This window comes from Cebus imitator, unplaced genomic scaffold, assembly GCF_001604975.1.
Source record: "Cebus imitator isolate Cc_AM_T3 unplaced genomic scaffold, Cebus_imitator-1.0 Scaffold59, whole genome shotgun sequence".
Classification (NCBI taxonomy): Eukaryota; Metazoa; Chordata; class Mammalia; order Primates; family Cebidae; genus Cebus; species Cebus imitator.
This window is the reverse complement of record NW_016107374.1, coordinates 2,708,886-2,733,631: the sequence shown is the minus strand read 5'-3', so window position 1 is coordinate 2,733,631 and position 24,746 is coordinate 2,708,886. Positions and strand designations below refer to the sequence as shown.

At 52.3% G+C, this 24,746-nt stretch overlaps 1 protein-coding gene across 1 annotated transcript; it reads left to right on the top strand.

Annotated features, from left to right (window-relative positions):
* Positions 1-73: 73 nt before the first annotated feature.
* PNPLA3 (patatin like phospholipase domain containing 3) lies at positions 74-20,481 on the top strand. The gene is made up of 9 exons (XM_017529514.1): positions 74-431; positions 2,838-3,070; positions 4,222-4,287; positions 8,353-8,562; positions 10,650-10,710; positions 13,027-13,248; positions 17,379-17,511; positions 18,148-18,252; positions 19,583-20,481. The coding sequence occupies exons 1-9, from the start codon at positions 245-247 to the stop codon at positions 19,809-19,811; spliced, it is 1,446 nt and encodes a 481-aa protein (XP_017385003.1). The 5' UTR covers positions 74-244; the 3' UTR covers positions 19,812-20,481.
* The last annotated feature ends 4,265 nt before the right edge of the window (positions 20,482-24,746 follow it).

Below are 24,746 nucleotides of genomic sequence, written 5' to 3'. Positions count from 1 at the left end.
CCCCCAGCCCCCTCCAAGCCCCGCCCGAGAAGGTGTCCTGCCTGCCCATTGGGCCTCCCGCCGGCTCATTTGCATGGTCCGAGGGGGGCGGGGCTGACGTCGCTCCGGGAACCGCCTGGTGGAGACGCCTAGGCCGGGTCCAGAGCGCTCACCGGCGCTGGGCCTAGCGGCTGCGGATCTCAGCCCGAGCCCATCTCCGATCCCGACCCAGACCCAGACCCGCGCCGCCAGCCCCGCCGCCGCCATGTATGACGCCGAGCGCGGCTGGAGCTTTTCCTTCGCGGGCTGCGGCTTCCTGGGCTTCTACCACGCCGGGGCGACCAGCTGCCTGAGCGAGCACGCCCCGCACCTCCTCCGCGATGCGCGCATGTTCTTCGGCGCCTCGGCCGGGGCGCTGAACTGCGTCTCCATCCTCTGCAAGATCCCGCTGGGTGCGTCCCGGGGCCGCCGCCAGGGCTCGGCGCGCGGAGGTGGCTCCCCCTAGGCCGGGGAGCGGTGAGCAGGGGGGTCCCCCGGGAGGAGCGGGGATCAGGCGCGGACACGGCGGTGTCCCCTCCGGGACAGATGCTTCCTCTGGGGGCGCTGTTCCCTGGGCCCGGGAAGGGGGCTTTGGAACCCCTGAGCGGTCCCGGCCGGCGCGCAGGCTTCCGAAGCCTGAGACTCTCGCGCGTCCCCACCCCTGCCCCCATCTGGCGGCGGTGCATGAAGGGAGCCCCTCGCTTCCGGACTGAGATCCGGGGCGTCTCGGAGCAACGAGGACCTGGGACCGGAACCCGGGGCTGAGGGTAATGTTTGCCCCTGCCGTCCCCGGGTCTGGAGTGTCCTCTCTGGAGGTTCAGGTGATTTGCCAGAGACCAAGAGTGGGGCTTTGGCCGGTGCCCCAGCGTGGGCACCTTCCCTCTGGGGGTTGAGGAACGCAACACCCGGCGCCTGCCCTCTTTGGGGCACAGCAGAGCCTTCTGGGGGCTGGGCAGCCTCCCAGAAGGGCAACCCTGGGCATCCTCCAGGGCAGGCTAACTGGCGTCTTCCTCCTCCTTTTCCTCCTCCTCCAGTGTTTGGGACCCTTCCTGGGGGCTGGAGTGCATCCCTGGACACCCCCCAATCCCCCAATCCCATCCTCTCCTCTAGTCTCCCCTGACCTGGGCCCCGCCCCCCCCCCAGCTCAGTAGCCCTGGAAGTGAGATCCTGTGTATTTGAATCTTGTCCTAATGAAACATTTGTCCACATGAGTACCTGTGGGAGGGGCAGACGGAGTGTTTGTTTCTCACTAGCGGGAACTACTGGGGTGTGTGATATCCTTCCCGGGAATTTGCTGTCTAGTGCTGGAGGCGAGAAGAGGGTTTTGAACCAGTGGGCAGGGGGCTAGGGCAAGAAGCAGTGTGGAGCTGTTGACACCCACAGATCCCCAGGCAGGAGATCATGCCCCTATCAGCCCCGTTTTACCTGGGCTTCCTTAACAATGGACTCTTTGCCCTGCCTGCCAGAGCCAGAAGGGAGTGACCGTTTAGTGGTGAGGAAGTCCCCGCTGGTGGACCAAGCCCTGCCATTGGGTAGGAGCAGTGAGCAGTCCCTGGGCTGACTGGGAGGTGGGGATTGGGGATTAGGGATTAGACGGTTCTGGCTGTCTGCCTTCTCCAGCCAGGGGAAGAGGAGCAAAGGGCAGGAAGTGTAGTCTCTAGGAGGATTAGACTGGCCACATGATCATCTGCACACTTTGGGCTTTATCAACAATGCAAGTCAGCTCTTGTATCCCAAGGTGACCTGTGGACACCCATGTGGACAAATGTTTATACTGGGACAGAATTCAAATGCAGTGATCCCAGGAGCCTAAAGTACAGTCACTCTGGCATAGAAAGCATTCCTTACTGGGCAGAGGACAGGTGCAGCCTGGGGCTTTCCCCAGCAGGACACGAAGAAGCCCAAGAACCATCAAGTCCCTGGAAAGTGGATCTGGAGGCTTTGGGAGGAGCCACTCCCTATGTTCCAGCATTCCAGGTTTCTGCTTTAACTCCATGTCTCACAGTGGGCTGTGCTCTTGGGGCTGCATCCTGGACACAGCTCCTCCATGCTCAGAGCTGAGGCTAACTTGGCAGGAGGGGCAGGCTGAACCTGCAGCCACATGCAATTCCACCCCTTCTGGCCATGCTTGGAGGGGCCAGTCAGGGAAGGAGAGCTGTGAGTGAAGATCAGACTTGGGTCAGGACAGGCTGGGGCATGCCTGTCCCTGTGCATCCCAGGATTTATGGCTGGCAAGGGGTCGGGCTGGGAGGGGCTGTCCTGCATGGCAGGAGAGTACAGATCAGCCCGAGAGGCCAGGTCAGTGGGTGAGGTCATATCTTCTGCACCAAAGCTCTCATGCTGATATGTTCCTGGCTTCTGACTTTGTGAGGCGTGGAGGTGGGGCCTGCTCACCTGGGCTTCTGGAAGTGAGAGGCTCATTCCTGTGGCTCAGGCCTACAGTAGTGCTGTCTGGTAGGAATATACGGCAAGCCATGATGTCACTGTGCATTTCCTAGAAGGCACATTGAATAAGTAAAAGACATAGGTAGAATTAATTTCATTGAGCCTGCTAAATCCAAAATATCATTTCACATCTAATGAATATAAAAAATTACGAATGAGACATTCCATAAGCCACTGAAATCCAGTTTGCATTTTACACAACTCAGGTTGGAGGAGGCTTTCAAGGGCTTAAGAGCCACACGTGGCTACTGTAGTAGATAGTTGTGGTCTAGAAGAAGGTTGGCGGCATCCTTGCTGCCTGGTTTCTGGCCTTGCCAAATATATTGCCATCCCAGTGTGGTACATTCTTTAATATGTTTGTCCCCTGTCCCCAGATCAGTTACTGGGGATCCTCTCGGACCTTGTCCGGAAGGCCAGGAGTCGGAACATCGGCATCTTCCATCCATCCTTCAACCTAAACAAGTTACTCCGACAGATTCTCTACAAATACCTCCCAGCCAACGCCCACCAGCTAATCTCGGGCAAAATATGCATCTCGCTCACCAGAGTGTCTGATGGAGAAAACGTTCTGGTGTCACACTTTTGGTCCAAAGACGAAGTCGTGGATGTAAGCAGTTTGCTTATCTGGGTGTTGTCAAGTAAGAAAAGGTGTCTAGCAGAGAGAAGGATACAGGCAAATAATACAGGGTCTAGCAGAGAGAAGGTAATTTGCAGTAACAAAACACCATTTGATACGGCTGATGCTTTCATAAGAACTCCTTAGATGAAGGAGTTGATTTTACTTAACACAGATTTGTGCAAGACAGCAGCCTGGCGTGTATAACCGGCCCTGTTTAACCTTGTTTCTAGAAGCTTTCTGTAAACAGCCAGCACTTGTCTGTTCCCACATGGGTCTGTTCTGGTGAATCAGTGTGGTGCCTGCTGACTGCTCTGTAGCACGGTGCTTTGCAAAGTGTGGTCCTGGGACCAGCAGAGCAGCAGCTCCTGGGAGCTTCTTAGAATTGCAGACCCTCAGGCCCCACCTCGAACCTGCTGCATGAGAATTCCGGGGAGGGACGCCGAATCTCAAGTTCCAGAAGCTCTCGGGTGATTCTTCTTCTTCTTCTTTTTTTTTTTTTTTTTTAAGACAGAGTCTTGCTCTGTCATCAGGCTGGAGTATAGTGGCATGATCTCAGCTCACTGCAACCTCCGCCTCCTGGATTCAAGCGATTCTCCTGCTTCAGCATCCCGAGTAGCTGGGACTCTAGGCAGGTACCACCACACTCTGCTAATTTTTGTATTTTTAATAGAGATGGGGTTTCACCCCGTTGGCCAGGATGGTCTCGATCTCTTGACCTCATGATCTGCCCGCCTCAGCTTTCCAATGTGCTGGGATTACAGGCGTGAGCCACTGTGTCTGGCCAGGTGCTTCTAATGAATACCTGCATTTGAACAGCACCAGTCTAGCTCCTTCCAGTCCATGAGTCAACAACCCTTGGTCCTGTCTGTGGTGACCCAGTGTAGTCCTCGTGGAGCAAGAAGAGGAAGTGGAAGTCTGCTGACAGTGTTGTTAAGCAGCTTTTGCGATAGATGAAACCCATGGGCCTGAGTCCAAGGGCGTATGTTGGTTCATGGTTCATTCCACCCATGGATTAACCTACTCTGTGCAAAGGGTGTTTTCAGGTTTGTTGCCCTGCTCACTTGGAGAAGGCTTATGAAGGATCACAGAAATGAAAAGCGTGCTCTCGCCTGTGACTTCTCTCTCTTTTGCTTTCACAGGCCTTATTGTGTTCCTGCTTCATCCCTTTCTACAGTGGCCTCATCCCTCCTTCCTTCAGAGGCGTGGTAAGTCGGCTTTCTCTGCTAGTGCCGAATCCTGGGGGCTTCCCCTCTAAAACATGCTCACACAGCTCCTGCCTGCAAGGCGCTAGTGTCAGGCACCTTGGGTTCTGTCCCGTGGCGGAGCCCGGTGCCTCGCTGCCTTTCAGACAGAGTAGCCACAGCTGGCCCAACTTCCAGGATACCCTGACAGCAAAACTTACTTCATGTGCAATTAATTATCTCGCTGTCTTTAAGGCGAACTAGCTGGTTCACTTAATCTGCTCCATGAGTGTCAAACATAGCTTCTCAGTGACCGGGTTAAACTATATGACATTGGCCGGGCATGGTGGCTCATGCCTGTAGACCCAGCACTTTGGGAGGCCGAAGCAGGCAGATGGCTTGAGGCCAGGAGCTTGAGACCAGCCTGGCCAACATGATGAAACTTGGTCTCTACTAAAAATACAAAAATTAGCTGGGCATGGTGGTGTGAGCCTGTAATCCCAGCTACTAGGGAGGCTGAGGCAGGAGAATCGTTTGAACCTGGGAGGTGAGGGTTGCAGTGAGCTGAGATCGCCCCACTGCACTCCAGCCTGGGTGACAGAGTGAGACTCCATCTCAAGAGAAAGAGAGAAAAAGAGACAGAAGGAGAGAAAAAGAGAGCGAGCGAGTGCGTGCAAGCCTGCGTGACAGAGCGAGACTCCATCTTGAAAGAAAGAAATAGAGTGAGAGAGAGAGAGAGAATGTGATGCTGAAGCCTCTTGTTGCCCGGGAGGTAGACCTTTAGAGCTTTCCTCTTAGGGGGAACTGTAACAGTCATATATTTTCTTTTTCTTTCTTTTTCAAAACAGAGTCTCACTCTGTTGCCCAGGCTAGAGTGCAGTGACATGATCTCAGCTCATTGCAACCTCCGCCTCTGAGGTTCAAGTGATTCTCCATTCTCAGCCTCCCGAGTAGCTGGATTACAGGCGCCCACCACCACGCCCAGCTAACTTTTGTATTTTTAGTACAGACGGGGTTTCACCATGTTGGCCAGGCTGATCTCGAACTCCTCACCTTAGGTGATCCTCCCACCTCAGCCCCCCAAAGTGCTGGGATTACAGGCGTGAGCCACTGTGCCTGGCCAGCAGTCATAGATTTCCTCAACCAAACAACAACAACAAAACAATCCGTAAGCCTGGCCTAACCTAGATTTGTGCTTCGTTTTGTTTTGCCACTTTGTGATGTACAGGAGGAAGTTTGGCCTGTAAAATACTGGCCATTTAGGGTCATTTTTGAACTCACAAGAGCAGCAGCGGAACCTTTGATGCAGTCCTGCGTGTAGCACTGGCAGAGCCACGTGGTGGAGGGACTCGCATCACGAGCCTCCCGTTACAGGTCATGTACTCCTGCGCGTTATCTTACGGCGTCCTCACAACGGAGGGGAGACGTGATCATTCATCTCGTGCAACTGTGGGGAACTTGAGAGCCACACTTGCCCAAGGAGCACAGCCAGGGAGCCTGTGCCCAGGTCACTCTCTGCCCTCCGTCAGAACGGGGCATGTCTTGCCTGGTTCCCTGCAGGGCGGCTCTTCTCATCCTCTGTAGTTTGGGGTCCAGGACAGCGGTCCATAGGGCCACTGGAGTGCCCAGCCACTGAGTGACCAAAGTACATTTTGGATTTCTGACGTTGCCACACTTGGTCAGGCATCAGCAGGACCCCAGCCCCTTGTCATGCTGGTGGCTTTACGTGGGTTTTCATCGTCCCCAGAACTCAGCAGGAGTGCACCCAGCAGCACCGTCATGATGCCCCTGGCTCCCCAGTGCACAGTTCTGGCTTTTCCTCTTGATCGAGAGCTTCAAGCCCTTCTGGGTCCTACTCTGTCCTTTTCAGCCCATGGCTTTGGTCAGAGGCTGCTGGCAGTATTCAGATTTGGCTGAGTTCAGTAAATATGTGATTGGCTCATTTCTGAGCCATGCCAGGGGGTGGAGAAGCTGAAGTGGGAGTGTTTGTTCTGCGGGCTCAGGACTAGGCACTGGGTCTGTGCCGGGCCACTGGCTACTCTTACATCCTCCCCGAACCCCTGCTGGGGATGTCTGGCCACGTCAGAACACAGTTTGGGTTGTCACCACTGGGGGAGTGCCACTGGCATCTGGTGCATGAAGACCAGGGATGCCGCATCATCACCCACTGGGTACGCTCATGGGAATCCTGCTTAAGGTTCGAGCACACTGTTCTTGAAATTCAACGCATGCAAATTCAAAACATTACTGTGTACGTACCACGCGCCAAACGATTGCACCACTGGAGCTCCTAAATTCAAAACATTCCTATAAAAAAGCTCAAAATGCGTGGAAAAGTTCTACATGGCAGGAGAGCATCTGGGCTGCAGACTACCCCTTGAATGAAGATGATCTACCAGCTTCCTTCCTCCTTGGTCTTCATTCCAGATTCCTGGCGTTTCATTCTGTGTCCCTTTATGCCATGGTTTTTGTTTGTTTTTTGAGACAGAGTCTCACTCTGTCACCTAGACTGGAGTGCAGTGGTGCGATCTCAGCTCACTGCAACCCTCGCTTCCTGGGTTCAAGTGATTCTTGTGCCTCAGCCCCTCTGAGCAGCTAAGATTACAAGCGCATGCCCCCACGCCTAGCTAAATTTTTGTATTTTTAGTAGAGACAGGGTTTCACCATGTTGCCCAGGCTGGTCTCAAACTCCTGGCCTCAGGTGAACCACATGCCTCAGCCTCCCAAAGGGCTGGGATGACAGGTGTGAGCCACCATGCCCAGCTGCTGTGAGGTTTGTGATACCTTCCTACCTCTGCCCTAGAAATTTTGTGGCTACAGTTTTGGAAATGTTGCTGTGTATACTCCTGATCATTTCTGGACTTCTGGCAAGAATCTTGATGGCGAAGGTGTGGCTAATCATGCCTGATTCTTTCCTGGACCTGTTTTAGGCCAAATTCTGCCCTGAAATTCCTCTGTGTGGAAGGGTGGACTGGGGAGAGTGTCCCAGCTGTAATCTTTTGGAGGCCTTCCTCTGTGGGCATCTGGTGGCTGGCTGTGACGGCTGTGGCTGGAAATCATAGACACAAGTTTCACAGGTGCAAGCTCAGTCCAAATTGTAGCAAAAGCTGCCTGCCCCAGCCGAGCTATGGGCAATAAGGTTGTTTAAGGATATAGAGGAAAGGAAAACTCATCCTTAGAATAATTTATCCAAAATGCTGCTTTATTGTGGGTTTGAGGACATTTTCTGAGGTCCCAGGTTCATTTGTTTCATTTAAGTGTCAAAAGTTGCTGGGCACAGTGGCTCACACCTGTAATCCCAGCACTTTGGGAGGCTGAGACAGGCGGATCACCTGAAGTCGAGAGCTCAAGACCAGCCTGACCAACATGGAGAAACCCCGTCTCTACTAAAAATACAAAATTAGCCAGGTGTGGTGGCGCGTGCTTGTAATTCCAGCTACTTGAGAGGTTGAGGCAGGAGAATTGCTTGAACCCGGGAGGCAGAGGTTGCAGTGAGCCGAGATCGTGCCATTGCACTCCAGCCTGGGCAACAAGAGTGAAATTCTGTCTCAAAAAAAGAAAAGGCTCAAAAGTCCCTCCAGGTGGTTCTGATTATCAAGGCGTGGAGAAAGACAGGCTCACAGGTTAAAGATCTTGCCCAGATTTGTGTATCTTCCTTGCAAGCAGCAAGGGGTGGATTGGAACCATGACCATTTATCTCCTTTGGGTTTCTATCACATTCTGTCCCCAGTGCATTGAGCACCCCTAGTTCATATGACCCTCTTAGGCACATTACAAGGGCACTCCTATGGGTGCCCATCCAGCCCTAGGACTTGGCCAGCACAACATGGACTCCAATCGCCATCTGCCTCTTTGCCAGGCATATTTGTGCAGTGCACACACTGTACAACAGTACGCAGCAGCCCTGAGAGCCAGAGTAGAGCCTGGTCTAGCACAGGAGTGCTCAGTAAGGATTTGTCACAGGAGCGATTCCAAAGCTGTCGTCCTCCCTGCCGGCAGCTCTGAGAAGCCTCTATCCGCATATGAAAGCTCGTTAAGCACTAACCCAGAGCCTCAGCTAGCGCCAGTCCTTTTTTCCTTCTTTAAAAGCGATACATGGATGGAGGAATGAGTGACAGCATGCCCTTCATTGATGCCAAAACAACCATCACCGTGTCCCCCTTCTATGGGGAGTACGACATCTGCCCTAAAGTCAAGTCCACGAACTTTCTCCACGTGGACATCACCAAGCTCAACCTGCGCCTCTGCTCGGGGAACCTCCACCTTCTATTGATGGCATTTGTCCCCCCGGATCTCAAGGTGAGTGGGTGGGGGAGTGGGTGGTTCTGGGGTGCAGCTCTTCTTTGCCTCCCTGATTGCCAGGAGATACCGGTTGCTCTCTGCACAAACAGAAATAGACCTTATCATTGATGGTTAACAGAAATAAAAGGCACTTGTCCCAGAAGCTCAGGTGAGGCACCACCCTGATTATGGGGATCACCTGGGAACAAATACCCCAGACCTCAAACTCAGACCCACTTCCCAGGCTGTGTCTACAGTCAGGGGTGCAGCATGGGCCTCAGGATTTTTTTGTTTACTTATAAAGACGATTTTTTTTTTTTTTTTGAGACAGGGTCTTGCTCTGTCACTCAGGCTGGAGTGCAGTGGTGCAGTCATAGCTCACTGAAGCCTCAAACTCCTAGGTTCAAGCCATCCTCCCACCTCAGCCTCTTGAGTAGCTGGGACCCACAGGCACGCACCTGGCTAATTTTAAATTTTTTTTGTAGAGTGTTGCCCAGGTTGGTCTCACCCTCCTGGCCTCAAGCTATCCTCCCACTTCAGTCTCCCAAAGTGTTGGGATCATAGGCATAAGCCACTGTACCCAGCCACTAAGATGATTCTTTTATTTATTTATTTATTTATTTTTTGAGATGGAGTTTCGCTCTTGTTACCCAGGCTGGAGTGCAATGGCGCGATCTCGGCTCATCGCAACCTCCGCCTCCTGGGTTCAAGCAATTCTCCTGCCTCAGCCTCCTGAGTAGCTGGGATTACAGGCACGCATCACCAAGCCCAGCTAATTTTTTGTATTTTTAGTAGAGACGGGGTTTCACCATGTTGACCAGGATGGTCTCGATCTCTTGACCTCGTGATCCACCCGCCTCAGCCTTCCAAAGTGCTGGGATTACAGGCTTGAGCCACCGCGCCCGGCCTTATTATTTATTTATTTTTGAGAAGGAGACCCACTCTGCCACCCAGGCTGGAGTGCAGTGGCATGATCTTGGCTCACTGCAACATCCTCCTCCCAGGTTCGAGCGATTCTCCTGCCTCAGCCTCCCAAGTAGCTGGGATTACAGGCATGCACCACTATGCCCAGCTAATTTTTGTATTCTTAGTAGAGATGGGGTTTCACCATGTTGGTCAGGCTGGTCTCGAACTCCTGACCTCATGATCAGCCCGCCTTGGCCTCCCAAAGTGTTGGGATTAGAGGCGTGAGCCGCCGCACCCGGCCGTAATGATTCTTACTTGCAAACATGGTCAAGAACAACTGCATTTGGTAGTTTAACCTTTTTTTGATTGTAGTTGTTTCGGTATGCCTTACTACTCTACCATAGTAAGAACATCGCAGACCGTGTACACCAACCTTTGGTGCTCCTGGGGAAAAAGAAAGGAGCAATGCATGCAAGGCAGGCCCACAGCCCAAGGGAGAGGGAGGGCTATCTAACACAATGGGTTTTCCTGTGTGCTTTATAAGCAGATGAGTAGAGGAGACAGCTCTTATTGTCGTAATAACAATTGGGACAAGCTGCAGAATTTGTTAGAGTGGAGGCTTATCCTGGGACCAAGGGAGCCCAAAGAAACAAACTCCTGCCAGGTGCAGTGGTTCATACCTGTAATCCCAGCACTTTGGGAGGCAAGGCGGGTGGGCCACTTGAGGTCAGGAGCTCAAGACCAGCCTGGCCAACATGATGAAACCCCGTCTCTACTAAAAATACAAAAATTAGCCGTGTGTGGTGGCGGGTGCCTGTAATCCCAGCTACTTGGGAGGCTGAGGTAGGAGAATCACTTTAACCGGGGCTGGGCAGAGGTTGCAGTGAGCCGAGATCACGCCACTGCACTCCAGCCTGGGTGATAGAGCGAGACTCTGTCTTAAAACAGAAAAAAAAAAGAAGCTCCTGCCTTGGCGGGGTGCCAGCAAAGCCTCCGTGAAGGGGTGACATTGGAGCCAAGACCTGTAGGGAACTGTCTCCCGGGAGCACAGAGCCGTTTGCTCAGCCCCGGGATGGCTCAGTACCCCCACCCAGCAGGCTCAGAGATTCCTTAGTGCCCTCTGCGGTCTTCCAGTGATGCTTAAATAAATGGTGCTTCGTGTCTTCCCGCTGTAGTCCCTTTGCTTGCTTTGCTCACAGGTGCTGGGAGAGATATGCCTTCGAGGGTATTTGGACGCGTTCAGGTTCTTGGAAGAGAAGGGTATGTATGGGCTGGGAAGATCAGATATGCCCTTTTGACAAGCATTGACTTGTCAGTCAAGTCTTGGTAAAGACTTGAGATTTGCCTTAGTTTTAACACTTCATGCCCAGTGCCTTCCCTGTATTGCTCAACCTGCTCATGAGCCCCAGAGATAGGAAACCTCTGTCCCATTTTACAGATGGGGAAATGGAAGCTTGGAGAGGAAAGCCAAGCAGCACACACCAGCACACACCCCTCCCTGAGGGGCAGAGCCGAGATCTGAACTGGGATGTTTTGATTCCAGGGCGCTCTCCCTCCCCAGGGTCCCCTTCTCTGAAGGTGGCTTTTCTTTCCAGCTCGACCTCTTGTGATCCTTTAACAAGGGCTGAATTTAAACCATCTCTGCGCCTGGGCCCCAAATGCAGCAATGAGATTTCTCATCCTCAGTCAGGTGTGGGTCCATGCCCACTAGACCAGTTTACTCTCATTCCCAGAGCAAATTTCTGCCTTCAAGTCATCCTGACTTATCGGGGCTGGAGGGGTTCTGCTCTAGAAATATTAGAGTGAAACCAAAAAGATGTGTTGGGAGCTATTTTTCTTTAATACTAAAAGTTGGCTGACGTATTGGTCTTCTGAATTTGTTCTTGGCCAAGACCAAGGAGACTGCATTTATAAGGACATACATGTATTTATCTGCTCAGAAAATGTTCACTGCTGTGTGCGAGGGATCCTGCAGTGAACACGGAGGTGTGGCCCTTGCCAGCTTGTGAGAGAAGTGAGCAGATGAGTACGCAGAAGGTGATGCTGTATCAATGGCAAAGCACAGGTGCCAAGGAGAAGATACAGGACGCTGGAGGATCATTCTGGATGGATCTCCAAGGCCCCAGGGGAAGAAGGGCCTCTCGGAGGATGTGAATCCACACTGAGACTTTGGGGATAAGTGGGAGAGCCTTAGGCATGGGGGCCATGGGTGTGAGGCCTGCTGGACACAGGATAGAACGAAGGCCTACGCAGCTGGAGCGGTGGGAGCGGGGACACTAACAGGCGGCTAGAGAAGAGGAGGTGAAGAATGGTGAAAAATGGGAGAGGAGGGCAGGCTGGGCCTTTTGGATTTGGGGGGTGCGTCCCGTAGCAGTCGGGAGCCATTGAGGGCTGCTGTGGTCTGGAGTGAGGGGATCAGGGGAGAGCTTTGGGAGCCCCCTGGCTGTGGGGCAGGAAGGGAGGGACCAGCGTCTAGGAGGCCAGTGGGGCAGTGAGGGTCATGAGGAGGAAGGAGCCCCAGGGGAGCAGGACTTGGAAATGACCAATGGGACATTTGTGAAGAGGAAGATGGAAGAGCGCAGTCCCGGCTTCTGGCTTCAGCAGGTGGGCAAGGGAAGATGAGGGGCTGTGCCCATGGGTTGAGGGTTGAGGACATTAGGAGGGCACCAGTTTGGCAGGAAAAGCTGATGTCCCAGAGATGCTGGAGGCACCATCTCCCTGAGAACAGATACCTGGAAACATTCCTAAGGGAAAGGGACATCTCAAAGGGTGAGGAGGGCGTCTGATAGAAGCTGGAGAGAGCCGGGGAGAGCACGAATGTGAGGTTGTCTCGGGGAGTGAGGCACAGGCATTGAGGAGCAGACCCTGGTCTTTTCAGCCTGAGGTTGGAAGCCAGAGTCGGACCACGTGCAGCTGTGGGCATCTGAAGCCCCCCTCCTCCCACCCAGCCTGCAAATGCTGTAAGAGCGGGGGCTACTCACTGGTGCTGGTAGCTGAGTCCCAGCACCCAGGGCAGGGCCTGGCACATGCAGGTGCCCAGTCCTCCCTTGCTGGGTGCTTCTTCCAAGGCTGTGTGATGGAAGAGTACCCTTTTTGACCTCAGACCCAGCTTCAAATCCTGGCTCTGTTATGTACTGGCTGTGTGGCTTTAGATAAGTGTCTTAACCTCTCTGTGCTTCTGATTTCTCAGCTGCAAAATGGAGATGATGGTAACAGTTGCTGTAAGGCCTGATGGCGAAGTGCTTGGCTCAGGGCCTGGGAGGCAGGTGTAGCCAGTGGTTCAGTTGTTGTAAATGAACACTAACTCCCACCTTTGCACCTCATGTATCCAGATGTGGAGATGGAGCCCACACAGCTAGCTGGAGCCAAGCTCATGTGTGTCTTGCTTTAAACCCTCAGACTCCTTTCTCCGGGTGGCAAACACCTGCCCTCGTTCTCTTCCCTTCCCCTGTCCCCCTTGCATTTGGCTGGTAACAGGCCAGCAGCCTGCCTCCCTGCCATTTGGTGGATGGGTGGGTAATGGTCCCCACTCCCCACATTATCGCCTAACGGGCTTGTTTTCTGTGCCCTTCATAGGCATCTGCAGCAGGCCCCAGCCTGGTCTGAAGTCATCCTCAGGAGGGATGGGTTCTGAGGTCACCGTGCCTGCCTGGGAAAACACGAGCCTGGAGCCTTCCCCAGAGCTGGCTGCCATGGCTGTGAGGCTGGAGGGGGACGAGCTGCTGGACCACCTGCGTCTCAGCATCCTGCCCTGGGATGAGAGCATCCTGGACACCCTCTCGCCCAAGCTCGCTTCAGGTACCCACTCCTCGAGGTGGGCACGGGCAGCACCTTGTTTTCCTTCTTGCGTGTTGTGAAGGAAGGTGGTGCTGCCACATGGGAGCAATGGGGTGAGGTAACCATGACAGGCAGTCGGGAACATCCCCTTCCATTGCACAGCCCTGTCTGCTGCCTACACCCCCAGCGCAGGCCTCCCCCCATCCTGGCACCTTGCCATGTCTTCCTTCCCCTGGGGTCATGACCGGGAGGAAAACAAACCCCAGCTGAGCCCACTGGGGTTCCCCGTACAGGCTCCTGTCTGCAGCAGCCAGGGCCTCCTTTCCAACCCTGTCTCCCTGACATGGCGCCTGAGCTCCCGCCATGCTGGATTTCATGGACCCCAGGGATGGGGGTCCTGCCTCTGGGACTTGGCCCATTACTCAGAGCTCCTTCCTGGCCGCTACCCTCCATATGCCTTTCTTGAGGCCTCTCCTAGTTTCCCCCTTCCCCTAAACCCACCTCCATGGAACCTCCATTGAATAGTAATGTTTTTTGTTTTTTGGGTTTTTTTTTTTTTTTTTTTTTTTTTTTTTTTTTTTTTTTTTTTTTGAGAGATAGTCTTGCTCTGTCACCCAGGCTAGAGTGCAGTGGCATGATCTCAGCTCACTGTAACCTCCGCCTCCCGGGTTCAAGCAATTCTGCTGCCTCAGCCTCCCGAGTAGCTGGGACTACGCAGTGGGCATGCACCACCGCACCTTGCTAATTTTTTGATTTTTTTTTTTCTTTTTGAGACAAAGTCTCACTCTGTTGCCCAGGCTGGCGTGCAATGGTGCGACCTTGGCTCACTGCAACCTCTGCCTCCCGGGGTCACGAGATTCTCCTGCTTCAGCCCCCTGAGTAGCTGTGACTACAGGTGACATTACAGGTATGAGGCATCACACCTGTGTGCCACCAAGCCTGGCTAATTTTTTTTGTATTTTTAGTAGAGATGGAGTTTCACCTTGTTAGCCAGGATGGTCTCGATCTCCTGACCTCATGATCCACCCGCCTCAGCCTCCCAAAGTGCTGGGATTACAGGTGTGAGCCACTGTACCTGGCAAATGGTTCTGTATTTTATAAGGTCATCAAATATTGAGTGGACAGATGGTGCTATGGTCTGAATTATTGTGTTCCCCCTGAAATTTATCTGTTGAAATCCTAACCCCACAACATGATGGTCTTAGGAGGTGGAGCCTTTGGGAGGAGATGAGGTCATGGGGACCGGGCCTACATGAATGGGGTTAGTGCCCTTATTAAAGGGACCCAGGAGAGGTCCCTTGTCCCTTCTACCATGTGAGGATGAGGAAGGTGGTGTCTATGAAGAAGCAGGACCTCACCAGACACCAGCACGTCTGCTGCCCTTGATCTGGGGCCTCTCAGCCTCTAGAACTCTGAAAAATCAATGTTAGTTATTTTATAAGCCACTCAATTGGTGGCATTTTGTTAGAATAACCTGGACATGGTCTAACTCAGACAGACAGAAGAACCCGCAAACCAGCTGTGGGCATTTGGAGAAATTAAAAAATGAGTCAGATGTAATTCCTTGTTCTTGAGGTCCCAACACCGTAGGAGATGGGAGACAGCAACTGCCCAGGTGCATTCGTTTGTTCTTGCTTTGCTATAAAGAAATACCTGGCTAGGCACGGGGGCTCACACCTGTAATGCCAACGCTTTGGGAGGCTGAGGCAGGCGGATCACTTGAGGTCAGTAGTGTGAGACCAGCCTAACCAACAAGGTGAACCCCCCGAGTCTACCAAAAATACAAAAGTTAGCTGGGCGTGGTGGTGGGTGCTTGTAATCCCAGCTACTCGGGACGCTGAGGTGGGAGGATGACTTCAGCCTGGGAGGCAGAGGTTGCAGTGAGCCGAGATCGCACCATTGCACTCCAGACTGGGCAACAAGAGCAATACTCCCTCTCAACAACAGTAACAACAACAAACCAGAGACTGTGTAATTTATAAAGGAAGAGGTTTAGTTGGCTCACAGTTGGACAGGCTGGACAGGAAGCATGGTGCTGGCATCTGCTTAGCTTCTGGAGAGGCCTCAGGACACTTACAGTCATGGCAGAAGGTGAAGGTGGCTGCAGCAGCAGAGAGAGAGAGAGAGAGAGACAGAGAGAGAATACACTGATTTTTTTTTTTTTTTTGAGATGGCGTCTCACTCTGTTTCCCAGGCTGGAGTGCAGTGATGTGAACTTGGCTCACTGCAACCTCCGCCTCCTGGATTCAAGCGATTCTCTTGCCTCAGCCTCCTAAGTAGCTGGGACTACAGGCGTGCGCCACCACACCCAGCTAATTTTTTTGTGTTTTTAGTAGAGATGGAGTTTCACCATGTTGGCCAGGATGGTCTTGATTTCCTGACCTCGTGATCTGCCCTCCTCGGCCTCCCAAAGTGCTGGGATGACAGGCATGAGCTATCACGCCCAGCCAGTGCCATACACTTTTAAACAACCGGATCTCAGGATAACTCACTCACTGTCAAGAGAACAGCACCACTGGGGAAACCTGACCTGGTGATCCAATCACCTCCCACCAGGCCCCGCCTCCAACACTGGGGATTACAGTTTGACATGAGATGTGGGTGGGGACACAGATCCAAACCATGTTACCAGATTAATATGACCTGAGGCATCACGAGGTCATTAAAGAGAGGGAGTAAAAGACTGGGGCTCCAGGAAGAAGGCTCTGGAATCCAGCAGAGGGTCAAGGACCAGCTTGTAAAGTCAGTGGTGGCTGAGAAGTTCCTAGGAGAACATAGATGCTGTGACATTTGATGTCGATTTTTTTTTTTTTTTGAGGTAAGAGTCTTGCTCTGTTGTCCAGGCTGGAGTGTGCAGTGGTGTGATCTTGGTTCACTGCAGCCTCCACCTCCCAGGTTCAAATGATCCTCATGCCTCAGCCTCCTGAGTAGATGGAATTATAGGCATGCGCCACCACACTCAGCTAATTTTTGTGTTTTTAGTAGAGATGTTGTTTCACCACGTTGCCCAGGGTGGTCTCGAACTCCTGACCTCAAGTGATGGACCAACTTTGGCCTTCCAAAGTGCTGGGATTATAGGTATGAGCCACCGCACCGGCCCGATGTAGCCGTTCCTGTGCACATTATTTGCTCTGGGGTATATTCAGATTTCTTAATACAAGATGATGGTTTGCCTCATGACTTACACACCATTTTCTATTTAATTGCAGCTATGATATTGGAAATGGACATGTCTTTCCAAGGGAAATAAAAGCAGGCTTTCTGGAATGGTGACTTCCAAGTGTATTTGTCAATTTAAGGGAACTGGGAGTGGGGACCCTGTGTCCTGTAAGCACTCTCAGGGCTGTTCTGGGTGGTGTGCCCTGCTTGAGCTTCACACTGCCCTTGCTGTGAAGGGAGGAGCCTGGGTCAGGCATGGTGGCTCCCGCCTGTAATTCCAGTGCTTTGGGAGAACAAGGTGGGTGGATCACATGAGCTCAGGAGTTCGAGACTAGCCTGGCCAACATGGCAAAACCCCGTCTCTACTAAGAATTCAAAAAATTAGCTGGGTGTAGTGGCAGGCGCCTGTAATCCCAGCTACTCAGGAGGCTGAGGCAGGAGAATCTTTGAACCTGGGAGGTGGAGGTTGCAGTGAGCTGAGATTATGCCATTGTACTCCAGAGTTGGGCAACAAAAGCGAAACACTGTCAAAAAAAAAAAAAAGAAGCTGGGCTCTGTGGCTCACACCTGTAATCCCAGCACTTTGGGAGGCTGAGATCATGAGGTCAGGAGTCTGAGACCAGCTTGGCCAACATGGTGAAACCCCGTCTCTACTAAAAATACAAAAAGTAGCTGGGTGTGGTGGCAGGTGCCTATAATCCCAGCTACTCAGGAGGCTGAGGCAGGAGAAATTGCTTGAACCTGGGAGGGGGAGATTGCAGTGAGCTGAGATCTCACCCCTGCACTCCAGCCTTGGTGACAGAAAAAGACTTAGTCCAAAAAGAAAAGAAAGGAGCAGCCTGACAAACCCCACCTCGTGTCTCCTTTGTGAGTGCCTCTGACCCTTTGGCTGCCAGGACGGGTGTATTTCATGGAAATGCCAAGCACCACCAGTAAAGTGATTTGGTTTTTCACACTGCTGGGAGACAATAGCTCCAAATTGTCTTTTTCAGCACTGAGTGAAGCACTGAAAGACAGAGCTGGATACATGAGCAACATTTGCAACTGGCTACCCGTTAGGGTCATGTCTTACGTGATGCTGCCTTGTACCCTGCCCGTGGAGTCTGCCATTTCGATTGTCCACAGGTGAGCTTTTGAGCTGGCTCTGAGCCTTCCTCGCAGGGTTGACAGGAGGATGAAACAAGACGACAGATGAAGGCCCATAGCCTGAGGCCTGGCAGATCACAGCTCACAGGCTTGATGCAGTGTCCCTCAACGTTGCCTACCTGTCTTCAGGCCACGAATGCACGTGTAACTCAGTGCAAGCCCAGAAACTCCCTCTGGGGTCTCCTAGAGCTGTCAGTGGGCTTACATAGCAGCTGGTCCAGTCTCTCATGATTGCCTGAGGGAGCTGAGGCCTGGAGAGCTTGGGGTCACCACTCTGAGGTCACAGAGATGCCTAGCAGAAGGGCCAGGCCTAGAAGCAGAATCCTTGCTGCCCCTCTGACCTGTTTCCCTTTAGAATTACCTGAAAGTTGGTGCGATGGCTCACGCCTGTAATCCCAGCATTTTGGGAGGTCAAGATGAGTTTTCTGGAACCAGAAGTGGCCTCATTTTGCTTTAGAGATTTCAGGTGGGCTCATCTTTGTCCTAGCATGATGACCTTCTGGGAACTCATCAGACTGGGGTTAGAGGTGATGTTGGCAGCTTAGGTAAACAAACAGTGGCAGTGTAAGCTGTGTGTCTGCCTGGGTGTTTGTGGACTTGGTCTGGTCCCTGCAGACTGGTGACATGGCTTCCGGATATTCCCGACGACATCCAGTGGCTGCAGTGGGTGACCTCGCAGATCTTCACTCGAGCGCTGTTGTGTCTGCTTCCCACGTCCAGGTAAATGCTTTGGCTGTAGGTGTGTGGGCCAGATGGGCACCTCTCTCATCTGATGAGCCTTCACACAGCATTCTAGAAACAGCTGGCTGAACGCCAAGCAAGTAGCTTGCCCTAGGGTGCAGGGACCCTGTCTCATGGGAGGCAGCTGAGCCAGTCAGAGGTCCCGGTGCACCTGGTGACAGCTGTCACCCAGGCTGACTTGCCCTGGGGCCTGGGAAGCCTTCCCATCCGGTGGGTCTGAGGGCAGTGCTGATGGTGGAGAAGCAGAAAGGCCTTGGATACACAGGGAAAGGTGCCCCAGACAGAGTGGCCACGGTGAGGGCCAGGGAGTGTCAGACAGCACTGGGGTGCCTGAAGGAAGGAGGGGGGCCCTCGAGGGGCAGGGGTGGCAGAGCTCCTTGCAGCGTGTGGGTACTGGCTGGGTGCCTGGGAATGGAGCTTCCCTGTCCTTCACCCTCTGATGTACTTAGTCACAATCTCCGGGGCGGAGCCCAGCAGTCTGAGTTGACAGACCCCAGGGGATGCTGCTACTTCCTGAATTCTGAAAACTGAGCCAGAGCTCAGGGCCTGGCTCCTGTTACCAGTGTTGGGCATTATCCTGAAAATCGTGGGGTTTGGCTTCCTCACTTGGTCGGCAGAGATGATCCCTGGCCTCTCTGGGTTTCCCTGAGCTTCTGAGAGCCAGTAGCATGGTACTTGGCACATGGTGGGCATCAGGAGGTATGGTCTCTTTTGCTATTATTGCTATTATTGGTAGACACAGAAGGATTTAAAAGTAGGGGACGGCAAAGATCCAATTTGCATAGAGAAGAGGGCAGTAGTGGCCAAGTAGAAGATGGGTCCTGAGCCCGGCTGGCAGCAGGCAGTAAGGGGGGCTGCCAGGACCCAGACAGGGACAATCTATAGACTGAGAGGCTTCCCTAGGCTCTTGGACAGGAGGGAAGTGTTGGTTCCAAGCCCGAGGAGTGGGGCAGCCCCGGTGACAGGTGGTCAGTGGTGCCCGGCAGTGGAAGGACACCCTGGTGGGCAAGCAGGTTTGTGTGGAGGAAACTGATGGGCCCCTTCAGGGATTCATGGGTGGGTGACACCTGTGGATGTCCAGTGGGAGGTGTCTAGGTAGCTGGGAGGGCCACAGGCTTGGAAGACCTAGATGGTGACATCAGCCCAGCACTGAGGGCTGGAGGGAGCAGTGTCTCTGGCTATGACTGGATTCCCAGAGTGTGTGTGTGGCAGCGCCCTCGAGTGGCCGGCAGTGTGGTCCACGGAAGCCGAGACTGAACTCCGCAGCAGCGGGAACTGCTGCTGAGCCAACCTTCTTTATGTGTTTCAGGGCTCAAATGCCAGCGAGCCACCAGCAGGCCTCCCCATGCAAACCCAAGCAGGACTGGGACTGCTGGACTCCCTGCTCCCCCGTGGTCTGTCCTGCGGAAGCCAAAGCAGAGGTCGCCCCACGGTCCATCCTCAGGTCCAGCCTGAACTTCTTCTTGGGCAGTAAAGTACCTGCGAGCACTGAGGGGCTCTCCGCCTTTCCCAGTTTTTCACTGGAGAAGAGTTTGTGAGTCATTTGAGGAGGCGAGTCTAGGAGATTCTTTCAGAGGTGCTAAAGATTCTCATCTGTGTTCACTACCTCTGCACTGCTGTGTGATCACCCTGCCTGTGATGTGGAGGTCCCAGCTCTGAGCTGAGGTGGTTTTATGAAAAGCTGGGAACCAACCCTGAGTCTATGTGGCAGTCCAGCACTTAAGTCTAACACATAAGCATGCATTAGCTTAGCTGGTTGGGAAATGACACCAGGAAGTCCAGCGCAGACAGTCCCTTACTGACTGCTTCACAGCCCAATTAATGGTTGGACTGTTCCAGTGCCAGGTTCTTAGAATGACTGGTGTTTGGATGGGTCGGGGCCTTGTGGTGGGTGCTGGGCTGGCGTTTGTGTGATCCTGCGGGGTGGAAGGAAGAGAACAATAGGATCCCACCTCCCTGTGCAGTAGGAGGGGGTGCAGTTGGTTCCCAAGAAGGACACTGCCTGTCAGGTGGCTTGCAGAGATAATTGCCTTGACACCTAAAAACATCTCCTTGCGGGGGTAACAAAATGATAACCTATTTACATTTTAGAACACCTTTTTCACCTAACTAAAATACTGTTTAAAGAATTTTTTAAAAAAGGAAGTTTTGTTATCTGTCGAATTTTGTATTATGTGAATAGATGAGATGTTAAATAGAAAAAGCCTTCAAAAAAAAAAAAAAAAAAAAAAAAAGGCCAGGCTCGGTGGCTCACGCCTGTAATCCCAGCACTTTGGGAGGCTGAGGTGGACAGATCACCTGAGGTCAGGAGTTTGAGACCAGCCTGGCCAACATGGTGAAACCCCTTCTCTACTAAAAATACAAAAATTAGCTGGGTGTGGTGGTGCATGCCTGTAATCGTAGCTATTTGTGAGGCTGAGGCAGGAGAATTGCTTGAATCTGGGAGGCAGAGGTTGCAGTGAGTTGAGATTGTGCCATTGCAGTCCAGCCTGGTCAGCAAGACTGAAACTCTGACTCAAAAAATAAAAAAAAATTAAAAAACCCAAAAAATCTAGTGCGCAGGGCAGTCACCTCAGCCCCCCAGGCAGGAGCCAAACACAGCAGGAGCTTCTGCCTTCTCTCCACTGGGGCCCACAACTTGAACTTGACTTACTCACCATGCGCTTCTGGTCTGTGTTATTTTTTTTCCTCTTTGATTCTTCCCATTCTCTCATGACCCTGACACCTCTCTGTCCTCCCTACTCTGTCATCCTTGATGGAGACAACCCCTTGAGACCAGAACTCACTTTCCCCCAGGTGTGATAATTTATTAGCAAGCCCAGTATAATATGACTGAAGGTGAAACCTGTGTGGTTTTTTTTTCTATTTATGCATCTGAGTACAGTACATACAAGAAAAGTAATGGCATGCTCCAACTGTTAAATGTTGGAAAAGAAAGTAACAACCCTCACTCGCTTTGTGTAAGTGCCCTGGAGTGGAAGAACCAGCAAGTTGAACAAAGCACTTGACTGAGGAGACAGACCCTTTAAAGGAAACTGGTTCTAGGAACAAACTATGTGAGCCTGTTCTCTTGATGAGATCGGGAACTCTAGAAAAGAGGTTACTTGTGAAAATAATGTCAGGGTTGCTTAGTGCATAGAGGCCCCCTTCGGGGCAGGAGTTCCAGGGTTTGAACCTGCCTCCTTACAGCTTGAGGGCTGAGTGAGTTTCCAAGGCCTCTGTTCTCTGTTCAGTGTTTGCTCTGTAAGTGAGCTCAAGGCTGGTGAGTGGTGGGGTCTTCCACTCTTGACCCCACCGGATGTCACAGCAAGACACTGTCCCCTGTGGAGCTGGAATGGGGTGGGGTAGGCCACGCCTTACACCCACGTGGCCTCCTTGTAATAGACCTACCCTTGTAATGTTGGAAAAGAAAGTTACAAGTTTCTTTTCCCAAGTTTCCCACCACATCTTCAGTCGTTAGCAGATAAAACTAAACTTTAAGAATATTTTCTAATAACCAATATATTCCCATTTAGACAGATGTATGCATGGATTGTGACTGCTATCAGGAAAAACATATGTTAAATGGCTGATAGGATACCAGGGGACTTATTTTCTCTCTAGTTTTAACAATTATTTAGGTCAGGTGCGGTGGCTCATGCCTGTAATCTCAGCACTTTGAGGGGCCGAGGTGGGTGGATCATCTGAGGTCACGAGTTTGAGACCAGCCTGGTCAACGTGGTGAAACCCCATCCTTACCAAAAACACAAAAATTAGCCAGGTGCGGTGGTGGGTGCCTGTAATCCCAGATACTTGGGAGGCTGAGGCAGGAGAATCTCTTAAACTGAGGAAGCTGCAGTTTCAGTGAGCCAAGATTGTGCCACTGCACTCCAGCCTAGGCAAGAGAGTGAGACTCTAAAAAAAAAAAAAAAAAAAAAAAAATTAATCATTTTTTTTAATTACTAAAATTGTTTTTAGTAGAAAAGAGTCTTGCTATATTACCCATGCTGGTCTTGAACTCATCAACTTAAGCAGTCTTCCTGTCTTAGCCTCCCCAAGTGCTGGGATTATAAGCAGGAGCCACCATGCCTGGCCCCCCTGCCTTCTTAAAGTGAGCATTTGTTTTATAATTTTTTTCTAAGTGTGTACCAAGATCAGGAAATCAGGAAGTGTAATACTCTTTTAGAAGTGGCCAAGACCTCCCTCCGCACCTGTGCCTCAGATGCCACCCAGCCGTGCCCTCTCTGCCCCTCCAGGAGGCACCCTTTGCTTAGGTCTCTCCCTTCCTGAACCACCTCTGGGGTTTCTTGTCACCCTGTGAATGCATTCTTATTTGTTCTTATCACACAAAGCCTTCCCTTTAATCTGTGGCACGTGTGTGCTTTGGAATCCACCCTCAGGAATAACCAGTGTGTAGTATATTACGTGTCAGGGAGCAACATTCTTTTTTGTTTTGTTTTGTTTTGCGAGGGCCTCACTCTGTCATCCAGGCTAGGGTATAGTGGTGCAGTCATAGCTCACTGCAGCCTCAACTTCCTGAGGTCAAGCAATCTTCCCACCTCAGTCTCCCAAATAGCTGGAACCACAGGCGTGCACTACCACACCCAGCTAGGTTTTTTTGTAGAGACAGGGTCTTGTCATGTTTCCCATGCTGGTCTCCAATTCCTGGGCTCAAGTGATCCTCCTGCCTTGGCCTCCCAATGTGCTGGGATTACAGGTATGAGCTGCCATGCCCGGACCAAGATTCTTCATTTAGCAAACAGCAAAACTTAGTGCAGAGTATGAGGCCGATTTTGTTTAAAAAAAAAAAAAAAAAAAAAAAGTGTGTGGGCGTATATATGTATCTGTGTGTCTATATAAAAAGACTGAGAGGCCTGGGCGGTGCCTCACACCTATAATCCCAGCACTTTGGGGGGCTGAGGCGGGCAGATCACTTGAAGTTAGGAGTTCAAGACCAGCCTGGGTGAAACGCCATCTCTACTAAAACTACAAAAAGTAGCCAGGCATGGTGGCAGGCACCTGTAATCCCAGATACTCAGGAGGTTGAGGTGGGAGAATCACTTGAACCCAGGAGGTAGAGGTTGCAGTGAGCCGAGACACGGTAAGACTCTTGTCTCAAAAAAAAAAAAAAAAAGATGGTAAGGATATATATCAAACCCTTATGGCAGTTATCATTAGGCTGTTATTTGTAATTGTATTTTATTTGTTGTGTTTATATGTGTTGGCCAAGTTTCTGTGGTGGATAGTATGTATTTCTTTCAGCATGAGAAAATAACTCCTAATAAACATGATTCTTAAAGCACTCTCCCCATCTACATCCTTTCCAAGGAGGACTATGTCCCCTGCTTCCCTCACAGCCGAGCTCATCTAGGACAGCCCTCCCTGGGGGGTTGTGACCTCGCTCCCTGGATGGCCCTGCTGCAGCACAGGGGCTCTTTCCTAGGCACTGTGGACTGGACCCTCCTAGAATCCTCCTTCCTCAACCCCAGACTCTCAGGCACCCTGTCTCCATCCTGGGCACCAACCTTGTCACCAAGGCCTAGCTGCAGCCACTCGGCTTGAGTGTGCACAGCCACCTCTGGGAAGGCTGCACTCCCCCTGATGACCTCTCCGTCTCTGACTCTGGTGGGCTTTGGGGCCACCTACCCACCTTCTGGCTCCACTCAACACCAGCAGCCCGGCAACATCAAGCCCTCCAGTTCACAGCACCTCAGCTCTGCAGCTCCCAAGCCACCCTAGCCTGGAACTGGGGACTCAGGGAGGCCCCTCACCCCATCTCCAGCTGGTCCCAGTGCTGCCTTTGCTGTCATCTCTGGAAATGACCACTTGTCCCCAGCCCACCACTGCCAGGGTCAGCCCTGGTACTTTCTATCTGGGCTGCTGCAGCAGCTTCCCTCGGGAGGCCGAGGCCTGCTTTCAGCCTCAGGGCTCATGTGCCGTCCACATTGCTGCTGGGCATGCTGAGGACCCACCACATTCCCAGCACCTTCCTGTGCCTCCAAGCCTCCCCCACCAGGACATCCCCTTCAGCCCCTTCAGCCCTGTCAGCAGCTCAGAGCCTCTCCCTGGAGTCACCCTGCTTCCTGAGTGGCCCCACGTTGCTGCTGGACAAGCTGAGGCCCCGCTACACTCCAGCACCTTCTTCTGCCTCCAGACTCCCTCTCACACACCCTCTCCAGCTCCTGCAGTCCCACCAGCAGCTCAGAGCCTCTCCCCAGAGTCACCCTGCTTCCTGAGTGGACCTCTGCCTGGGGAATGCCCTTCCAGGCTCTTTTCACCGATTCATCTTCACTCCTCAGAGGGCAGGTGCTGGGAGATAGGCAACGAGATGAGCCCCTCACCTCAGGGTGCTCACCCCCTAGGAAGGTGACAAACGTTTAAGGGCCCCCCACAGGGTGTCCCAAACTAATAAGTGGATGACTCCAAAGGGAAGATCCAGTCTCCCCTCCCCAAGGCCAGTGAAATTTGGGTTGGTTTTTATTTTTTTAATTTTT

What these genes read in the sequence shown, in the direction of transcription:
- PNPLA3 (XM_017529514.1), top strand. Translation starts at nt 245, where the DNA reads ATGTATGACGCCGAGCGCGGCTGGAGCTTTTCCTTCGCGGGCTGCGGC. An exon ending in CTCGCCCAAGCTCGCTTCAG is followed by an intron (nt 13,249 to 17,378) that starts GTACCCACTCCT and finishes TGTCTTTTTCAG; the next exon opens with CACTGAGTGAAGCACTGAAA. An exon ending in TGTCTGCTTCCCACGTCCAG is followed by an intron (nt 18,253 to 19,582) that starts GTAAATGCTTTG and finishes TATGTGTTTCAG; the next exon opens with GGCTCAAATGCCAGCGAGCC.